The following is a 20,751-nucleotide window of genomic DNA, read 5'->3' as shown; positions in this document are numbered from 1 at the left end:
ATCGTCACCGCTGGGAGAACCTGCTGCTGATCAAGTAAGTGCCTGTCCCCTCACGATACCCCTTACCCCTTACACTGTGCATTGCCTGAGGCCACAGCACCGGGTCAAGCCACCCGTGACATCCCCCTCAAGAGACAGACTCCATTGGTCCGGTGCTGGGTACCCCGGTCTCCTGGGCGTCACACTTACCAGCACCTGCAGGCGACCTGGAAGTACTCCCTGCAGGACCCGGATGCAGCCCCGTGACCATTTTGGATCCGGGGACTGCAGGGAGAAGACGCTCGGTACACGGTGAGTACATCACCGTGTACCGATCGTCTCAGGGAAGCCCGCAGGGAGCCCCCTCCCTGCGCGATGCTTCCCTGTACCGCCGGCATATCGCGATCATGTTTGATCGCGGTGTGCCGGGGGTTAATGTGCCGGGAGCGGTCCGTGACCACTCCTGGCACATAGTGCCGGATGTCAGCTGCGATAGTCAGCTGACACCCGGCCGCGATCGGCCGCGCTCCCCCCGTGAGCGCGGCCGATCGCATATGACGTACTATCCCGTCACTGGGAATTAAGTCCCAGGTCACCTGGACGGGATAGTACGTCATATGGGATTAAGGGGTTAAAACATTACCAAAACAAAAAGTTGTTTCATCAATGCAATGATTCTTTACTCAAGGTCAGAGGTCAAGTTACCCTCATTGCTAGAGGTGGGGATCTTAAAGGGAATTTTTTTCAGAAATTGTAAAAATGTAAAGAATTAATGATTACATTTTCTTAAAAAATATTATCATTTGTTTATAATTTAGTAAAATATGAAAAATAATTTGAAAAGTTTTGGAATTTCCACTTTTAAACACTAGGGGGAGCAGCTGCTGAAATTTCAGAAAAACCTAGTGTACAAATAGCTCACATTACTGCACTGCAGTAATTATGGGCGGAGTCTGCTGACGTGTGTGATTTCTCCTCCCCTCCCCTTCTGGGTGTTTGCTAAGGGATTAGAGAGGATGATATTCAGGAACCCAGAGAGCAGCCATTTTGTTGGTGACTGCAGAGTATGGTCAGTATTTTACATCAGTAAAATTTGTAAGCCAAAACCAGGAGTGGAACAATCAGAGGGAAAGTATAATAGAAACATATGCACCACTTCTGTATATATCACTCACTCCTGGTTTTGTCTTACAAATACTGATAGTGTGAAGGCAGCCTTATACTGACAAGTAGACAGTCACCGAGGATGGCAGGCAGCAAGGATTCTGGGAGATATGTGGTGGAGGGAGCAGGGTGACAGCAGCACAGAGTATTTCAGGAGAGCAGTGTGCTGGTCTATGGGGGCCCCCTGTTAGGTGTGCGGAGCAGCCAGGGATTGTACATAGAGCGCTGTCTTTTATACACATGGATGGACCATCTGCTTGTCTGCTCCACAGAAATCCAGGAAACATTTCTGCAGATTGATGACCTGTTCTGATCCAGACTTTGCATGCAGACCCCATTCCCCTCCTCAGATCCTGTCTTCCCCATCCTGTCCTGGCAATGTGTGAAAGCGAGGCGACAGGCGCAGTCTGGGGTGACGCTGGGAAGGAAATGTAGCCATATAGTAACGATAAAAATGAGACCCCTCTCTTCATCTACCTCACCAGCCTTCCCCTGACTACACCTAACTGGAGGTCATGCTGTCCCCTTTATTACCCCAGACCCGCGTGCAGGTGCTCAGCCAGAACCACCATAGAATGGGTCCGCTTTATGAAGATAATACTGCCATAGTGTTCTCACATAATACCGCCATATAGATCACACACAAGACTATCAAATAGATCACACGATACTGTCATACAGTTCTCACATAATACCACCATATAGATCACACATAATACCGCCAGTGTTCTCACATACCGCCATATAGATCACACATAATACCGCCAGTGTTCTCACATACCGCCATATAGATCACACATAATACCGCCAGTGTTCTCACATACCACCATATGCTTCTCACATAATACCGCCATATAGATCGCCCATAATGCCGCCACATAGATCTCACATGTATTGTAAAAACTCGGCCAGAATAAAGTCCTTTATTAATCTTTTTTAAACCATACCGAACGCATAATCTTCGACTCCCTCATCTCCCACAACAAAAATAATAAACCACAATGGGGAAAGACACGCAAGGGGGAGAGGAGTGCATAGGAGAGGATTAGATACTGACTGCTGAGCCGTGTATCTAATCCTGTCCTGTGTGATACTGTGCTGCGCCGTGTATCTAATCCTATCTTGTGTGATACTGTACACAGAACAGGATTAGCTACACAGGACAGAGGTAGCAGTGGTAGATGGTATATAGAGGCAGGCAGCAGTGGTAGATGGTATATAAAAGCAGGCAGCAGTGGTATATGGGGGCAGGTAGCAGTGGTATATAGGGGCAGGTAGCAGTGGTATATAGGGGCAGGTAGCAGTGGTATATAGGGTCTGGTAGCAGTGGTATATAGGGGCAGGTAGCAGTGGTATATAGGGGAAGGTAGCAGTGGTATATAGGGGCAGGTAGCAGTGGTATATAGGGGCAGGTAGCAGTGGTATATAGGGGCAGGTAGCAGTGGTATATAGGGGCTGGTAGCAGTGGTATATAGGGACAGGTAGCAGTGGTAGATGCATGAAAATAAAAACTCTGTACTTACCTTCAGTCCTCTCCCAGGAAGTGCTGAATCATGTTCAGGGCAGAGCAGTGTGACGATCTCCCTGCTCTGCTCCGCAGTGAGCAGTGATTGCAGCCTGTACTGTAGTAATAAGTACAGGCTGCAATCACAGCTCCTGGCTGCAGATACTCACCCCAAACCTCTCTTCCCAGCAGCAGCTTCTCCCTGGCAGCTCCTGCTATGATCGCACACACTGAGCTGTGTGTGCGATGACAGAGGAAAATAAACAACAAAATGGCTGCGATCTCCTCTCACAGCTGTGACGTTGCAGCTCAGTGGGCGTGCCCAAGTCACAGCTGAGAGGCAGGAGGAGCGGCCTCAATATAAGAGATGCGGTCGGGTCCGACCGTTGGCTCCTATGCCCATGGCTGCCGTAAGTGAGGTTTGTAAGTGTCGTACCCAGACTATTGTGAATTCTGCTCTTGGGCTCCCTCCGGTGGTTATGAGTGGTAGTGCTGCGGTAGTTGGATCGCAGCATTTATCAGGTGTATCTATTTTTTGCAATTTGGGCTGGGCTATATAGCCTTGCTTGTTCCTTTAGTCAGTGCCAGTTGTCCATTGTTTTTGGAGGATTCACATCCCTTCTGGTCTCTCCTGTTCGCTGTGCTTTTCTTCAAAGATAAGTCCTGGCTTTGTTTTTGCTGTTCACCTGCTGTGGACCTTATAGTTCTGTGCATTTTTCATGTTTTGTCTTGTCCAGCTTTGTTGTGAAGGATTTTTTGCAGCCTAGCTGTGTCTCTGGAGATGCAGATATACCCTCCATGTCTTTAGTCAGATGTGGTGTTTTGTATTTTCTGTGGTGGATATTTTCTAGTGTTTTAATATTGACCGCATAGTACTCTGTTCTATCCTTTCTTTTTAGCTAGTATGGCCTCCTATGCTAAATCCTGATTTCATGTCTGAGTATGTTATTTCCCTCTCCTCTCACAGTCAATATTTGTGGGGGGCTGTCTATCCTTTGGGGATTTTCTCTGAGGCAAGATAGGTTTCCTGTTTCTGTCTTTAGGGGTGGTTATTTCTTAGGCTGTATCGAGGGGTCTAGGGAGCGTTAGGTACCCCCCACGGCTACTTCTAGTTGCGCTGCTAAGTTCAGGGTTTGCGGTCAGTACAGGTTCCACCTTCTCCAGAGTATGTCTCATGATGCTCCAAGGCCACCAGATCATAACACCAGACACTTACACCCACACTAATGAAAATGGCGGCCTCCAGTGGTAAAAATAAAAATGAATAAATAAAAAAGTATGAAAGTAGTACATTTACTTTTGTATTAAAAATAATTGATTATATAATCAATAATTATTAATACAAAAACTAAAATCATGGCACCCTCCCTTTAAGCAATGCCTTGCCCAAGTGGAAGCGAAATAGATTTTCAGACTGGACACACTAGCACCCAAAGGCCTCAATGAAAAAAATTTCTTTTAGTGCGTTTTTATGAATTTATTGTTGTTTTTAACTTCTCTTTATTTAGTTTTTTTTTAGCTTTTTACCTGTCATCAAGCCCTCAAAATAAAGTCATTATTCATCCAAACTCATTTGCACACTGTTCTCTATGGATTTTATTATTCTATTATGTCACTCTGTCATTCGTTCGCACGCGTAATGCACTGCAATTTTTTCACTTTATACCCATTTATTCTGAGCATATTTCAATATTTAAGTATTATATTTTATTATGCACTTGTCACTTTATTATGTACTTTATATGTAAAGATGATATTGTCATTGATTCGAAAGTTTCATAGTTTTATTCTTTTTTTCCCTTCGGTCAGTATAGCATATCTTTCTATATAGTTGGTGTCTCTGTTGGTGTCCCTTAAGGCTCTGTCATGGGGGCCCCTACTTTTTTCCATCTATACCCTTGGCCTAGGACAACTCATAAAGTCCTATCGCTTCCAGTACCACCTGTATGCGGACAACACTCAGATCTACCTTTCGGGCCCAGATGTCACCTCCCTGCTGTCCAGAATCTCGGAGTGTCTATCAGCCATATCCTCCTTCACCTCTGGCTTCCTAAAACTCAATGTAGACAAAACCGAAATACGGATTGCACACGGTACAATGATTCTCTATAGCCCAGCTCCTATCTGCCGTATTTTACTGATCCGTATTAGAAAACTACGGATTACACACGGACCAACAGTGTGACTTGCGAGAAATACGCAGCGGTGTTCTATGGAAAAGCCGGCAATTCAGTGCGGTGTACAGTAAAATCACACTGACAGGTTAGAATAGAATAGCTAAGATAAATGTCTACACATAGTATAGGGGTATATGTATATATATATATATATGTATGTCAGTGAGACACACATATATATATATATATATATTAATATTTCATACAGCACTAGATAGCAGAAAAGCCGGTAATTCAATTGCCGGCTTTTCCTATCTCCTTCTCAAACCCAACATGATATGAGACATGGTTTACATACAGTAAACCATCTCATATCCCTTCTTTTATTACATATTCCTCTTTAGTAATGTAAGAAGTGTCTGGGTGTAAAACTTGGGGGCTGTAGCTATTAAATTAAAGGGTTAAATCGTGGAAAAAATTGGCGTGGGAGCTCCCACGCAATTTTCTCCGCCAGAGTGGGAAAGCCAGTGACTGAGGGCAGATATTAATAGCCTGGAGAGGGTCCATGGTTATTGGCCCCCCCTTGGCTAAAAACATCTGCCCCCAGCCACCCCAGAAAAGGCACATCTGGAAGATGCGCCTATTCTTGCACTTAGGATCTCTCTTCCCACTCCCATGTAGCAGTGGGATATGGGGTAATGAAGGGTTAATGTCACCTTGCTATTGTAAGGTGACATTAAGCCAGATTAATAATGAAGAGGCATCAACTATGACACCTATCCATTATTAATCCAATAGTACGAAATGGTTAATAAAACAAACACACATTATTACAAAGTATTTTAATGAAATAAAGACACAGGGTGTTTTAATATTTTATTATACTCTTAATCCACCTGAAGACCCTTGTAACCTGGAACAAAGTAAAAAAAACCAAACAACAATATTCCATACCTTCCGTCCTTCAGTCTTGTCCCACGCTGTAAATCCATCTGAAAGGGTTACATCATTTTACACCCAGGAGCCTGCTAATGCAGCTGTGCTCATGGCTGTAAAAACCCGGGGAATGAATGGAATGCAGGGGAATGACCTGTAGTTACCTCGAGTCGTGGTGATGCGCCCTCTGCTGGATGTCCTCATATGAACTCGAGCGTGGGAAAATATTCTGAAAAGTTCCCAGCTAATTTATACACTAAAAAAAGATGATGGCCAAATACACATTCAGTTGATGGCTATCCTTGTGCACTGTCATCAAAGGAGGGTGATGAGCAACTGCTGGGATTTAGGGAAACAAATGATTGAGCATAATGAAAATAATGTACAGTACATTGAACCTCTATAACTTTTATAGGTTTCATGGATTTTCCGGTTTAGAAAGTGAAAAAATATAGATACAGAAAGATCGTCTGGGTTGCTACTATAAATCTGAAAATAAACCTTTATTTTGTTGCACGATTTATCTAATCTCCAATATAACAGTATGTACGACTCAACAATCGCCGATTATGTTGCAGACGTCAGATAACTGTTGGGAACTTTAAGCAGAAATACATAAGCATATCTGACAACACATCTGAGAAATATTTATGACTACTGTGACCTTAAATTGACTCTTATTTTACTATCACATCTTGTAGATTACAAAGAGGACTCATTACTTAGGGATAAAAGGGCTGTCACTTGTTTATCATTTATAAATGGAAAAAATGGACCTTACTATTGCTCATGGTCGCAGCAATGTCACTTCCATGTTCGTTCTGACTCAGGCTGGGTCAGTGACATGATAGAAAGGCATAAGAGTCTGGCTCACTTTAAAGCCTAAGAAAGCCTCCCTCTCTGTCATACCTGGGACTGGGTCAGGTACTCTACCTAACCTTGGTACTAGCCCTCTTACATTATGTCACCAAGTCTGCCTTAGCATGGCCATTTATTAGGAGGTTCATCTTTTTATGGTTTTTAAACACCTAAACAGTATTCTTGCCATGCAAAATGCTTTTAAGATTAAAAGCAAAAAAATAATAATAATAAAAGAAAAGTATAAATCTTCCTCTCTGTCCTAAGAATTTTCAAATCAGGGTGAATATTCCTAGCAAAGTGGAGCAAATGCTAGGTTCCACTGCACTGAAATGGATGTATTGCCCCCTGGGTAAGACAGTATCCTCTTGAATCCTCTTGTCAGCCCACATTAGTATGTACAACATATATTACATTCTCATTAATTAGATAGAAATATATACAGAGGAGGCAGTTTGTGAGGGTCATTACGCTGAAGGGCCCATAGTAATTTAGCATTGAATTTCCCACAAGTGCGGGCATGCATAGCTTGTATAGTGACACATGGAATCTCTGGTGTTCCACATTTCAGATATGTGCTCTCCATTTACTGGGGAAATTCTCCTTGGAAACATACTACAAACTGTCATTTATTTTACATTAAAGTAAATTATTGTCAACTGTAGCTGAACGAGACAGAAGATTCATCAAGATTAGTGGAATGGAAAAAAGAATGGAAGAGTTTCACAGCAACCTATTACGTCATTGCATGTAAAAGAGACTAAATAATCATTTGCAAGGAGCAACCCATTTCGCTTTTCTTTGCTATAAATCTCTGCTGATTAGGGCTCATACTCATTTGTGTTTAACCCCTTCCCGACCCATGACGCCATGTAGGCGTCATGAAAGTCGGTGCCAATCCGACCCATGACGCCTATGTGGCGTCATGGAAAGATCGCGTCCCTGCAGATCGGGTGAAAGGGTTAACTCCCATTTCACCCGATCTGCAGGGACAGGGGGAGTGGTAGTTTAGCCCAGGGGGGGTGGCTTCACCCCCCCGTGTCTACGATCGCTCTGATTGGCTGTTGAAAGTGAAACTGCCAATCAGAGCGATTTGTAATATTTCACCTATTATAACTGGTGAAATATTACAATCCAGCCATGGCCGATGCTGCAATATCATCGGCCATGGCTGGAAACACTAATGTGCCCCTACCCCACCCCACCGATCGCCCCCCCAGCCCTCCGATCTGTCCGGTACACTGCTCCGGCTCCCCTCCATCCTGTGCTCCACTCCCCGTGTGCTCTTGTCTGCTCCCCCCGTGCTCCAATCCCCCTCCCCGTGCTCCAATCACCCCCCCTGCACTCCGATCCACCCCCCGTGCTCCGTTCCACCCCCCCCGTGCTCCGTTCCACCACCCCCGTGCTCCGTTCCACCCCCACCCCCCGTGCTCCGTTCCACCCCTCCCGCGCTCCGATCCACCCCCCCGTGCTCAGATCCCCCCCCCCCCCGTGCTCCCCCCCACTCCATCATACTTACCGATCCTGCCGGGGTCCGTCCGTCTTCTCCCTCGGCGCCGCCATCTTCCAAAATGGCGGGCGCATGCACAGTGCGCCCGCCGAATCTGCCGGCCGGCAGATTCGTTCCAAAGTGCATTTTGATCACTGAGATAGATTATATCTCAGTGATCAAAATAAAAAAAATAATAAATGACCCCCCCCCCCTTTGTCACCCCCATAGGTAGGGACAATAAAAAAATAAAGTATTTTTTTTTTCCACTAATGTTAGAATAGGGTTAGGGCTAGGGATAGGGTTAGGGCTAGGGCTAGGGTTAGGGGTAGGGCTAGGGCTAGGGTTAGGGCTAGGGTTTCGGTATGTGCACACGTATTCTGGTCCTCTGCGGATTTTTCCGCTGCGGATTTGATAAATCCGCAGTGCTAAACCGCTGCGGATTTATGGCGGATTTACAGCGCTTTTTCTGCGCATTTCACTGCGGTTTTACAACTGCGATTTTCTATTTGAGCAGTTGTAAAACCGCTGCGGAATCCGCAGAAAGAAGTGACATGCTGCGGAATGTAAACCGCTGCGTTTCCGTGCAGTTTTTCTGCAGCATGTGTACAGCGATTTTTGTTTCCCATAGGTTTACATTGAACTGTAAACTCATGGGAAACTGCTGCGGATCCGCAGTGTTTTCCGCAGCGTGTGCACATACCTTTAGAATTAGGCTATGTGCACACGGTGCGGATTTGGCTGCGGATCCGCAGCGGATTGGCCGCTGCGGATTCGCAGCAGTGTTCCATCAGGTTTACAGTACCATGTAAACCTATGGAAAACCAAATCCGCTGTGCCCATGGTGCCGAAAATACCGCGCGGAAACGCTGCGTTGTATTTTCCGCAGCATGTCAATTCTTTGTGCGGATTCCGCAGCGTTTTACACCTGTTCCTCAATAGGAATCCGCAGGTGAAATCCGCACAAAAAACACTGGAAATCCGCGGAAAATCCGCAGGTAAAACGCAGTGCCTTTTACCCGCGGATTTTTCAAAAATGATGCTGAAAAATCTCACACGAATCCGCAACGTGGGCACATAGCTTTAGGGTTAGGGTTGGAATTAGGGTTGTGGTTAGGGGTGTGATTAGGGTTATGGCTACAGTTGGGATTAGAGTTAGGGGTGTGTTGGGGTTAGGGTTGTGGTTAGGGGTGTGTTGCGGTTAGGGTTGTGATAAGGGTTATGGCTACAGTTGGGATTAGGGTTAGGGGTGTGTTGGGGTTAGTGTTGGAGATAGAATTGAGGGGTTACCACTGTTTAGGCACATCAGGGGTCTCCAAACGCAACATGGCGCCACCATTGATTCCAGCCAATCTCGTATTCAAAAAGTCAAATGGTGCTCCCTCAATTCCGAGCCCCGACGTGTGCCCAAACAGTGGTTTACCCCCACATATGGGGTACCAGCATACTCAGGATAAACTGCGCAACAATTACTGGGGTCCAATTTCTCCTGTTACCCTTGTGAAAATAAAAAAATGCTTGCTAAAACATCTTTTTTGAGGAAAGAAAAATGATTTTTTATTTTCACAGCTCTGCGTTGTAAACGTCTGTGAAGCACTTGGGGGATCAAAGTGCTCACCACATATCTAGATAAGTTCCTTGGGGGGTCTAGTTTCTAAAATGGGGTCACTTGTGGGTGTTTCTACTGTTTAGGCACACCAGGGGCTCTGCAAACGCAACGTGACGCCCGCAGACCATTCCATCAAAGTCTGTATTTCAAAAGTCACTACTTCCCTTCTGAGCCCAGACGTGTGCCCAAACAGTGGTTTACCTCCACACATGGGGTATCAGCGTACTCAGGAGAAACTGGACAACAACTTTTGGGGTCCAATTTCTCCTGTAACCCTTGGGAAAATAAAAAATTCTGGGCTAAATAATTGTTTTTGAGGAAAGAAAACGTATTTATTATTTTCACGGCTCTGCATTATAAACTTCTATGAAGCACTTGGGGGTTCAAAGTGCTCACCACACATCTAGATAAGTTCCTTTCGGGGTTTAGTTTCCAAAATGGGGTCACTTGTGGGGGGTTTCTACTGTTTAGCCACATCAGGGGCTCTGCAAACGCAACGTGACGCCCGCAGAGCATTCCATCAAAGTCTGCATTTCAAAACGTCACTACTTCAATTCCGAGCCCCGGCATGTGCCCAAACAGTAGTTTACGCCCACATATGGGGTATCACCGTACTCAGGAGAAACTGGACAACAAATATTGGGGTCAAATTTCTCCTGTTACCCTTGGGTAACACGGTTCTGCATTATAAACTTCTATGAAGCACTTGGGGGTTCAAAGTGCTCACCACACATCTAGATAAGTTCCTTTCGGGGTCTAGTTTCCAAAATGGGGTCACTTGTGGGGGGTTTCTACTGTTTAGGCACACCAGGGGCTCTGCAAACGCAACGTGACGCCCGCAGACCATTTCATCAAAGTCTACATTTCAAAAGTCACTACTTCAATTCCGAGCCCCGGCATGTGCCCAAACAGTAGTTTACCCCCACATATGGGGTATCATCGTACTCAGGAGAAACTGGACAACAACTTGTGGGGTCAAATTTCTCCTGTTACCCTTGGGAAAATAAAAAATTGCAGGCTAAAAGATCATTTTTGAGAAAATATTTTTTTTTTTTTTTTTCATAGCTCTGCGTTATAAACTTCTGTGAAGCACTTGGGGGTTCAAAGTCCTCACCACACATCTAGATTAGTTCCTTTGGGGGTCTAGTTTCCAAAATGGGGTCATTTCTGGGGGATCTCCAATGTTTAGGCACACAGGGGCTCTCCAAACGTGACATGGTGTCCGTTAATGATTGGAGCTAATTTTCCATTTAAAAAGCCAAATGGCGTGCCTTCCCTTCCGAGCCCTGCCGTGCGCCCAAACAGTGGTTTACCCCCACATATGGGGTATCAGCGTACTCAGGACAAACTGGACAACAACATTTGGGGTCCAATTTCTCCTATTACCCTTGGCAAAATAGGAAATTCCAGGCTAAAAAATCATTTTTGAGGAAAGAAAAATTATTTTTTATTTTTATGGCTCTGCGTTATAAACTTCTGTGAAGCACCTGGGGGTTTAAAGTGCTCAATATGCATCTAGATAAGTTCCTTGGGGGGTCTAGTTTCCAAAATGGGGTCACTTGTGGGGGAGCTCTGTTATGAACAGGTGATTCAGAACCACAATGGACCTTGAAGTTCAGAGCACACAAAGTGACCTGACAATTACCAAAAACATAAGACGAGCTCTGAGACGTGGGAACTCTGCTGACCGCAATCCCTAATCCTATCCAACCACACCAAAGGTAGCCGTGGAGTGCTCCTGACCAGTCCTATGCGCCTTGAGCACAGCCTGAGAAACTAGCTAGCCCTAAGAAAGAAAAATAAGCCTACCTTGCCTCAGAGAAATACCCCAAAGGAAAAGGCAGCCCCCCACATATAATGACTGTGAGTTGAGATGAAAATACAAACGCAGAGATGAAATAGATTTAGCAAAGTGAGGCCCAACTTACTGAACAGACCGAAGATAGGAAAGATTGCTTTGCGGTCAACACAAAACCCTACAAACAACCACGCAGAGGGGCAAAAAGACCCTCCGCACCAACTAACGGTACGGAGGTGCTCCCTCTGCGTCCCAGAGCTTCCAGCAAGCAAGAAAAACCAATATAGCAAGCTGGACAGAAAAAATAGCAAACAAAAATAACACAAGCAAAACTTAGCTTATGCAGGATAGACAGGCCACAGGAACGATCCAGGAGAAAGCAAGACCAATACTAGAACATTGACTGGAGGCCAGGATCAAAGCACTAGGTGGAGTTAAATAGAGCAGCACCTAACGACTTAACCTCATCACCTGAGGAAGGAAACTCAGAAGCCGCAGTACCACTCTCATCCACCAAAGGAAGCTCATAGACAGAACCAGCCGAAGTACCACTCACGACCACAGGAGGGAGCTTGGCCACAGAATTCACAACAGAGCTCCAATGTTTAGGCACACAGGGGCTCTCCAAACGCGACATGGTGTCCGCTAACAATTGGAGCTAATTTTCCATTCAAAAAGTCAAATGGCGCGCCTTCCCTTCCGAGCCCTGCCGTGTGCCCAAACAGTGGTTTACCCCCACATGTGAGGTATCGACGTACTCGGGAGAAATTGCCCAATACGTAACAGTACGTACATCACACCACTAAGTTATCTTGTCATGACATGGACCCCTCAGGTGTAAGAAAATGATCCTCAAGAACTTCATGGACTATGAGACCTGAAGGATCCCTGAATCTAGCCAAAACCTGTGCAACTGAACCAGGATTGTTAGCTAATCCTCCCTCAGCATCCACAGACACAGACGAATAGTGGATATGGGTAAAATTGTGCATTATTACATGGACCTTAATGACACCATTTACATTTTGCTCGCTTAATTGGAGGGCCGTGCGATACCCTTCATTTAACAGTGAAAATGCCAAAGGCGAATTCAACCAGACACAGTACTAAACCTGTAATTGAAAATATCAATTTGTCTGTCAAGACCATGCCAAGGACAAGGCCTCATCAAATGGCTCGTGAGCTGAAATGCATCAACCATGATTACCTACGGTACCAGTTTGCCACTTAAGCCAAGGAGGATCCTTGTGGGTAGCACACCCATTTTATTGTTCTTAAGCCACCTACCCATTAAGGAAGAATTGAAGACTCTAGAATCTCGCCACCTACCCATTAAGGAAGAATTGAAGACTCTAGAATCTCTACTTCTTCCATAAGCCCCAATATCAACAATTAAAACTACTAGTTGCTGTCAACCAATGCCAACAGCACTACAGAAAAAATTGTTTCTAAATGTAGTATTGGGACTCTGAGTTCGGCGACTTCTTGACAGGGATGTGTTTGCCATCTAAAGCGCTCAAACAATTTGGAAACTTACACCTAGTAAACATCCCCCTTGCAATGTGCTCCCTGTCTTCAGGGGTTGGCTCAGGGATTACTTTGTTCTGAAGACGGTCCCATATTTTAATACAAGTATGTTTTACAATATTTGATATTATTGTTGTTGTTCCAAGAAGAAAATCTAAGTGTATTGCAGCATAGGAGATTCCAGTGTCAAGAAACCTAAAATACAAAAGCTAAAATATAATTAATAAATTAACCAAAAAAAAAACCCATGGAGTGGGATACACTATTTTATGTAACCAGACAATGGAGAGCAGATAAATGGCTGCTGGTTTTAATCAAAGAACGGGAGTGTATCTATGAGCCTGAAGCTGCCTGCTTATCCTCTGCTGGTTAAAGCAGGGGAGAATCCAAGGCATTTTAACTAGGAAATATATTTAAGAACAAGTACAGTAACAGATCAACGCAAGCCTCTGCTTCAGTACTCTGACCACTGGCTCCCCAGTGTTTATTATTTAAGCTTATTTCAAAACTAACATTTTCTCTTATCCTTTTCCCATGCACAATTTGGAATTCAAAAAATGGTGTCCCCAATGACATCTATGGTCATTGGGTCCAGGGTCATGTTAGAGTAACGAAGCTAACCTTAGGACACAAGTTTGACTAAACACGACAACCCAGAACATCCACGCCTACAATCATAGATGATCCCCTGATGACGCCAGGTCTCTGGTGAAACATGTCGGGGAGGCTTTAGGGCAGTTTTTAATCACCATTGGTCAGATGTGTATGGTTAATTTGAAAGGAATAAGGTAGCGGCTGCCCCAAGAAATCCCTATAAAACCGTATTACAGGGCAATGATTTGGAGTAAGGAGATAAGTACTATGATTATGATAAGAGATAGGATATACCTGATCTGCTCCTTATACACACTGACCTCTGTAGGGATTTTTAATAATTAATTCCTTTTAAATAGTGAATTAAAAGTAAATTTTTATGGTCCTTAGATGGGTTTTTGTTGCTTTAGGCAAATAGTAATTAAAGCTTGTATACCCTACGCTGACCTAGTGGACAGCAATTTTTTGTGTTGAACTGATCATGACCAAAGTTCTTAGATATCATTTGAATATAAATGAAAACAATGCTTTTATATTATGGAGCAGTGATGTGGAACCAGTGGTCCTACATCTGTTTTTGAAGCACACTCGGAGATAGACACCACAGTTCTGAAGTGCAATATATAGACAATAAGTAAAAGTCATGGTGTATATACAATGAAAAAAATTGGGGTTTTGGTCTGTTGCACCACTCTTTTCAGTGGTTAAGCCTTCTGAATTGATATTTTCCTACTTCTAAAAGTGCCTGAAAAAACCACAAGTTCACAAGTATGACCACCAATACTATGAATGGAGCAGCGATCATGGCTGTTTGAACACAAAACTCCATCCTCTTGATCAGTGAATGTTGTACCAGTCAAGCTCCTAATGATCATATATTTATTACCTATACTATAGATCGGTGAAAAATGTTGCTTGTAGGAGTATGTGGTGTCATAGCTAATTTTCTTCCCATGTTCATACAATGTGCCCTCAACGTACGGTATATAACCAGACTTCCACGGTTCCAGCACTAACACCACAGTTATACTACCTGGTCTCTGTTTACTGTGCTGCAGGAATGAGGTCACAAACATCTACCTGATCAGTGCCCTAGGTAGTCATGCTTGTGTGTATGACACAAGACTACAAGTGAATGTTTATCAAGTCATCACTCGAACAAAATAAACAAAGACCAATGAGATCACTAAGGTAGAGGCGCCTTAGCCATAAGGGATTTAGTAGGTGGGCATTTTTTTTCTTAACATTTCCTGTTTTTTTTTTTTAATCCTGAAAAGTCCATCAAAGCAGCACTCCCACAAATTTTGTATGGGCTCAATCTATCTAAATGAAGATGTAGTGTAAGTGCATTAACATGCTCACCGATCACAGGCTTCCTCAGTTTCTAGCACTGCTTCGATCCTCTACTCACTCACATGACCAAAATTCTGACACACGGGATCACACTGGGGTTTATGTGAGAGTTGAAGGTGACTTTCAAAATGAAGTCTTTGGTGCTTGAGAACGAGGCTCAAAAGGCTTATATTGCAAAAGAGATTTCTGGGTTCACACATAATCCCTCGTTTTTTTTAGGCGTAGAGCACAGTACATTTAAATTGGCCTATTTATAATAAAAAAAAAAAAAAAAAAAAGGTTCCTCGCATCATGTTCTCATACACTTTATGCAGTATTAGCCCTCTGTGTCTGTACTGCTACATACTGGTTCATGCAGCTTTACATGAACACCTGAGCCTTACACTATAGCTGGTCCGAATAACTAAAGCAATTGTTACCATCCACCTCTCGTGTCTCCCCTTTTCCCCATAGTTTGTAAGCTTGCGAGCAGGGCCCTCACTCCTCCTGGTATCTGTTTTGAACTGTATTTCTGTTATGCTGTAATGTTTATTGTCTGTACAAGTCCCCTCTATAATTTGTAAAGCGCTGCGGAATATGTTGGCGCTATATAAATAAAAATTATTATTATTATTATTATTTAAATAGATTTGACAAGTCATAACAAATATAGAATTTTACGGAAACACACCAAGAGGCTTTATAAAATCACCTTCAGAGAACATCACTTAATGGCTAGAAGAGGTGATTGGCTGAGTAATAATGGAGTAATGGATTACTTATGTCAAAGTTGACAAAATTAGACAATTTAGCACAGTCACTTTATTCTACAAGATGTATAATATACAGATTTGGACAAAAAATAATGCTCATCAGACCTGCCAATCCAAGAGTTCAACAACAATTGATAAAAAATAATGGAAAGTTTGCAGCCTTGTCTTTAAAAGAAGCACTCCTATCACAATTTTTATCCTATTAATTATTTGCAATCATATTATAAAGCCATGTGTACTTATAATTACTCCTCATTTTGCCCTTCTACACACTTAGACATAATGGAAACCAAAAGAATTATGACATGAGGTGATTAAAAAATGATTAGCTGAATCCTTCTAAGCACTATGTAGTAACAGGAAATCAATTAGACCTGTATGACTCATAAGTCACAGCAAAAGTCATAGGCAGGGAGGAGGTGTGGAGCAGCTGGGTCAGTGGTTGAAGAGGGCAGTGATTTCTACAGGGATAAGACACTTCCTGTTCCTACATAGAGCAGAGAAAAGAAAATAATTATCTGGGTAGATGGGAGTGCTTCTTTAATAAGAAGGACATCTGCCCCACTGTGCCTGATCAGTACACTAACCCTCGGTGGTAACTTTACCCATTTATGATTGTAACAATTATTTTACAATTTACATTGAAGGTTGTCTGTGGTATAATTAATGTAAATTTTTTTTATTATTAGCTTTGTTGTTTATTCAGTCTATAAAAAAATATACAAATTGGCTAAATGATAGTCTAGAAAACAAAAACTTAAATTGCCAAATAATACAATAACTCAACAGGTCAATGATCAAAATTTGTTTTAGCCTCATATTTAAACATGACAAAGTATAAAATGTTCTGTAATTGACAGAATTACATTGATGAAGCCAATGCACAGCAAAATGAAGTACAATTAAACTTAGTTGGCTCGGATACAAATTTCTGGCCAAGTTGCTACATAGTAGAGTTGAGCAAAAAGATTTGTGAGACTCTGGTTCACCAGCCTTAATGGTAGTTCCTGGTTGCTAGATCAGAACATTGTGAACTTCCTACTATCTGCGACATTCTTGGTGTCTTCGGAATATTAGGCCACCACAACATTATCCTTTTGTCATGCCACAATGTAATTACATCATAGTGCCTACTAATCAGAAGAAACACCAGGGATGCCACATGTACCAGAAGGTTCACAGAGCTCGACTCCAGCACAACCAAATCTTGGTCAACTGTACTACATAGTTTCTATTAATGTGACCATCATTCATGAAGTGATTCTGTAATGCTGGAGTCCCCAACCTGTGGTTCAGGAGCCACATGTAGCTAATGAGACCATGATGTATGGCTCATGTCTGTCTGCTAACTTGGTGCATTAGCACTAGGGCTAGCATACGGCTAACAAGAGCAGGTTTCCAGGTGGTAACTTTTGTGAATAACCTCACATAAAGGAGCAGATCTGTATTCGCACATACTGACCTTACCATTGGAGACATAAATTAAGTGGTAAACTATCAGAGGGGATTTTTAATGCTAGATATGACAGCGTGGTTGGATTGCTTGCTACAAGAAAACAAAATGAAGGTATGGTACCCCTAGATGCAAGTATACCACCTTAATGCGATTTCTGTGGGGAAGCTTTGTCTGTCATTATACCGATAAAGGGGGCTATGGATCATTACTGTGGGAGAAGCTTAGGCAGGGGCTAGATGTAACTATTCGGGGGAGGAGGGGCAGAGGGGGTTCTGGATGTGAATCCCGACTCTCTCTCAGAGCTGAATGTGACTCTTGGTATAAGAAAGGTTTGGAGACCACTGCTGTAATGGAAAATCGAAACATAGTGATCAATAAAACATTTCCATGAGGATTGTGTCTCTTATTTTGCAAATGTCTATGTATCTTCTTCGTCATCACTGACACCCATGTAATTTCCTCTACTTCGGAGGTCTTTTTTACTTTTCACATACTCCCGTTTTATATTTTCCAGTTCAACAAGTTCTGCTTTGAATTTTTCCATATGAGCTACTCGACGATTCCTCACAAGCTTCATTGGGAAAGGATTCATTTCATTAAATGCAATAGTCATTAATTTCCTGAGAAAGTGAAATAAAGAGTATACAGCTTATATATTAAAGCACCAACAGGATTGGGACTCTGTCACAAACTTTGCATGGTTTATGCAACATAAAAACACTTCTGAAAAAATAAATGAAAATTGATATACAGTACAGAGCAAAAGTTTGGACACACCTTCTCATTTAAAGATTTTTCTGTATTTTCCTGACTATGAAAATTGTAAATTCACACTGAAGGCATCAAAACTATGAATTAACACGTGGAATTACCATATATACTCGAGTATAAGCCGACCCAAGTATAAGCCGACCCCCCCTATATTTGCCACAAAAAACTGGGAAAACTTAATGACTTGAGTATAAGCCTAGGGTGGAAAATGCAGCAGCTACCGGTAAATTTCAAAAGTAAAAATAGATACGAATAAAAGTAAAATTAATTGAGACATCAGTAGGTTAAGTGTTTTTGAATATCCATATTGAATCATAAAGTTTGATGGGCCCCATTAGATGCTCCATATTAAAATATGCCCCATATAATCCTGCATAAAGGGTAATAAGGGCCCCATAAGATGCTCCATAGAGATACTTGCCCTATATAGTGCTGCTCAAACGTTATGGCCCCATAAGATGCTCCGTACAGTCACTTATCCCATTATAGTGCTGCATAGGCGTTATGGCCCCATAAGATGCTCCATACAGTCACTTGCCCCATATAATGCTGCCCAAGCATTATGGCCCATAAGATGCTCCAAACAGTCACTTGCCCCATATAGTGCTGCACAAGCGTTATGGCCCCATAAGATGCTCCGTACAGTCACTTGCCCCATATAATGCTGCACAAGCGTTATGGCCCCATAAGATGCTCCGTACAGTCACTTGTCCCATTATAGTGCTGCACAGGCGTTATGGCCCCATAAGATGCTCGATACAGTCACTTGCCCCATATAATGCTGCCCAAGCGTTATGGCCCCATAAGATGCTCCATACAGTCACTTGCCCCATATAGTGCTGCACAAGCGTTATGGCCCCATAAGATGCTCCGTACAGTCACTTGCCCCATATAATGCTGCAAAAGCGTTATGGCCCCATAAGATGCTCCATACAGTCACTTGCCCCATTATAATGCTGCACAAGCATTATGGCCCCATAAGATGCCCCGTACAGTCACTTGCCCCACATAGCGCTGCACAAGCGTTATGGCCCCATAAGATGCTGCGTACAGTCACTTGCCCCATATAATACTGCACAAGCGTTATGGCCCCATAAGATGCTCCGTACAGTCACTTGCCCCTTATAGTGCTGCACAAACGTTATGGCCCCATAAGATGCTCCGTACAGTCACTTGCCCCATATAGTGCTGCACAAGCGTTATGGCCCCATAAGATGCTGCGTACAGTCACTTGCCCCATATAATGCTACACAAGCGTTATGGCCCCATAAGATGCTCCGTACAGTCACTTGCCCCTTATAGTGCTGCACAAACGTTATGGCCCCATAAGATGCTCCATACAGTCACTTGCCCCATATAGTGCTGCACAAGCGTTATGGCCCCATAAGATGATCCATACAGTCACTTGTCCCATTATAGTGCTGCACAAGTGTTATGGCCCGATAAGATGCTCCGTACAGTCACTTGCCCCATATAATGCTGCAAAAGCGTTATGGCCCCATAAGATGCTCCGTACAGTCACTTGCCCCATTATAATGCTCCACAAGCGTTATGGCCCCATAAGATGCTCCGTACAGTCACTTGCCCCATATAATGCTGCACAAGCGTTATTGCCCCATAAGATGCTGCGTACAGTCACTTGCCCCACATAGTGCTGCACAAGCGTTATGGCCCCATAAGATGCTGCGTACAGTCACTTGCCCCATATAATGGTGCACAAGCGTTATGGCCCCATAAGATGCCCCGTACAGTCACTTGCCCCATATAATACTGCACAAGCGTTATGGCCCCATAAGATGCTCCGTACAGTCACTTGCCCCTTATAGTGCTGCACAAACGTTATGGCCCCATAAGATGCTCCATACAGTCACTTGCCCCATATAGTGCTGCACAAGCTATATGGCCCCATAAGATGCTCCGTACAATCACTTGTCCCATTATAGTGCTGCACAAGCGTTATGGCCCCATAAGATGCTCCATACAGTCACTTGCCCCATATAATGTTGCCCAAGCGTTATGGCCCCATAAGATGCTCCATACAGTCACTTGCCCCATATAGTGCTGCACAAGCGTTATGGCCCCATAAGATGCTCCGTACAGACTCTTGCCCCATATAATGCTGCACAAGCGTTATGGCCCCATAAGATGCTCCGTACAGTCACTTGCCCCATTATAATGCTGCACAAGCGTTATGGCCCCATAAGATGCTCCGTACAGTCACTTGCCCCACATAGTGCTGCACAAGCGTTATGGCCCCATAAGATGCTCCGAACAGTCACTTGCCCCATTATAATGCTGCACAAGCGTTATGGCCCCCTAGATGCTCCATACAGTCACTTGCCCCTTATGCTTTTGCTGCGATAAAAAAAAAAAATCACATACTCACCTCTCTTCGCTCAGGATCCCCGGAACTTTCAATATTTACCTGCTCCTTGTGCGGCTCCGTCTTCAGCACTGACTATGTCACCGCACCCTCTCACCTGAGCGTCACAGCCAGAGGACGATGAAGACGGAGCCGCACCGGAACGAGGAGCGGTAAATATCGCGCAGCGCTCCCCTCCCCGTATACTCACCTACTGCTGGCGCTGTGCAGTCCCTGCTTCTTCCAGCGCTGCATCTTCTTCCTGTATTGAGTGGTCACCGTTACCGGAGCCGCATATTCATTACTGTAATGAGCGGTACCATGTGACTGCTCAGTACAGGAAGAATCTGCAGTGCTGGAAGAAGCAGGGACCGCACCAGCAGTAGGCGAGTATAATTAGACAGCCCCCGTTCCTCCTCCCCTGCCGACCCCCGGGTATGACTCAAGTATTAGCCGAGAGGGGGACTTTCAGCCCCCAAAAT

The 20,751-nt window shown here is 43.8% G+C and overlaps 1 protein-coding gene across 2 annotated transcripts in view; it reads right to left on the bottom strand.

Moving 5' to 3' along the window:
• Window positions 1-15,706: 15,706 nt before the first annotated feature.
• The window catches only part of TBC1D2 (TBC1 domain family member 2), a 158,678-nt gene continuing 153,633 nt past the window's right edge, over window positions 15,707-20,751 (bottom strand). For both annotated transcript variants that reach the window (XM_069741882.1, XM_069741890.1), the window contains exon 14: window positions 15,707-17,756. In XM_069741882.1, coding sequence (XP_069597983.1) covers window positions 17,555-17,756 — 202 coding nt within the window. In that variant the 3' untranslated portion in view covers window positions 15,707-17,554. The remainder of the gene's footprint in view (window positions 17,757-20,751) is intronic.

This window comes from Ranitomeya imitator, chromosome 1 (assembly GCF_032444005.1).
Source record: "Ranitomeya imitator isolate aRanImi1 chromosome 1, aRanImi1.pri, whole genome shotgun sequence".
Classification (NCBI taxonomy): domain Eukaryota; kingdom Metazoa; phylum Chordata; class Amphibia; order Anura; family Dendrobatidae; genus Ranitomeya; species Ranitomeya imitator.
Note: the sequence above shows the minus strand (reverse complement) of the source record. Positions and strands in the feature narration are given on the sequence as shown.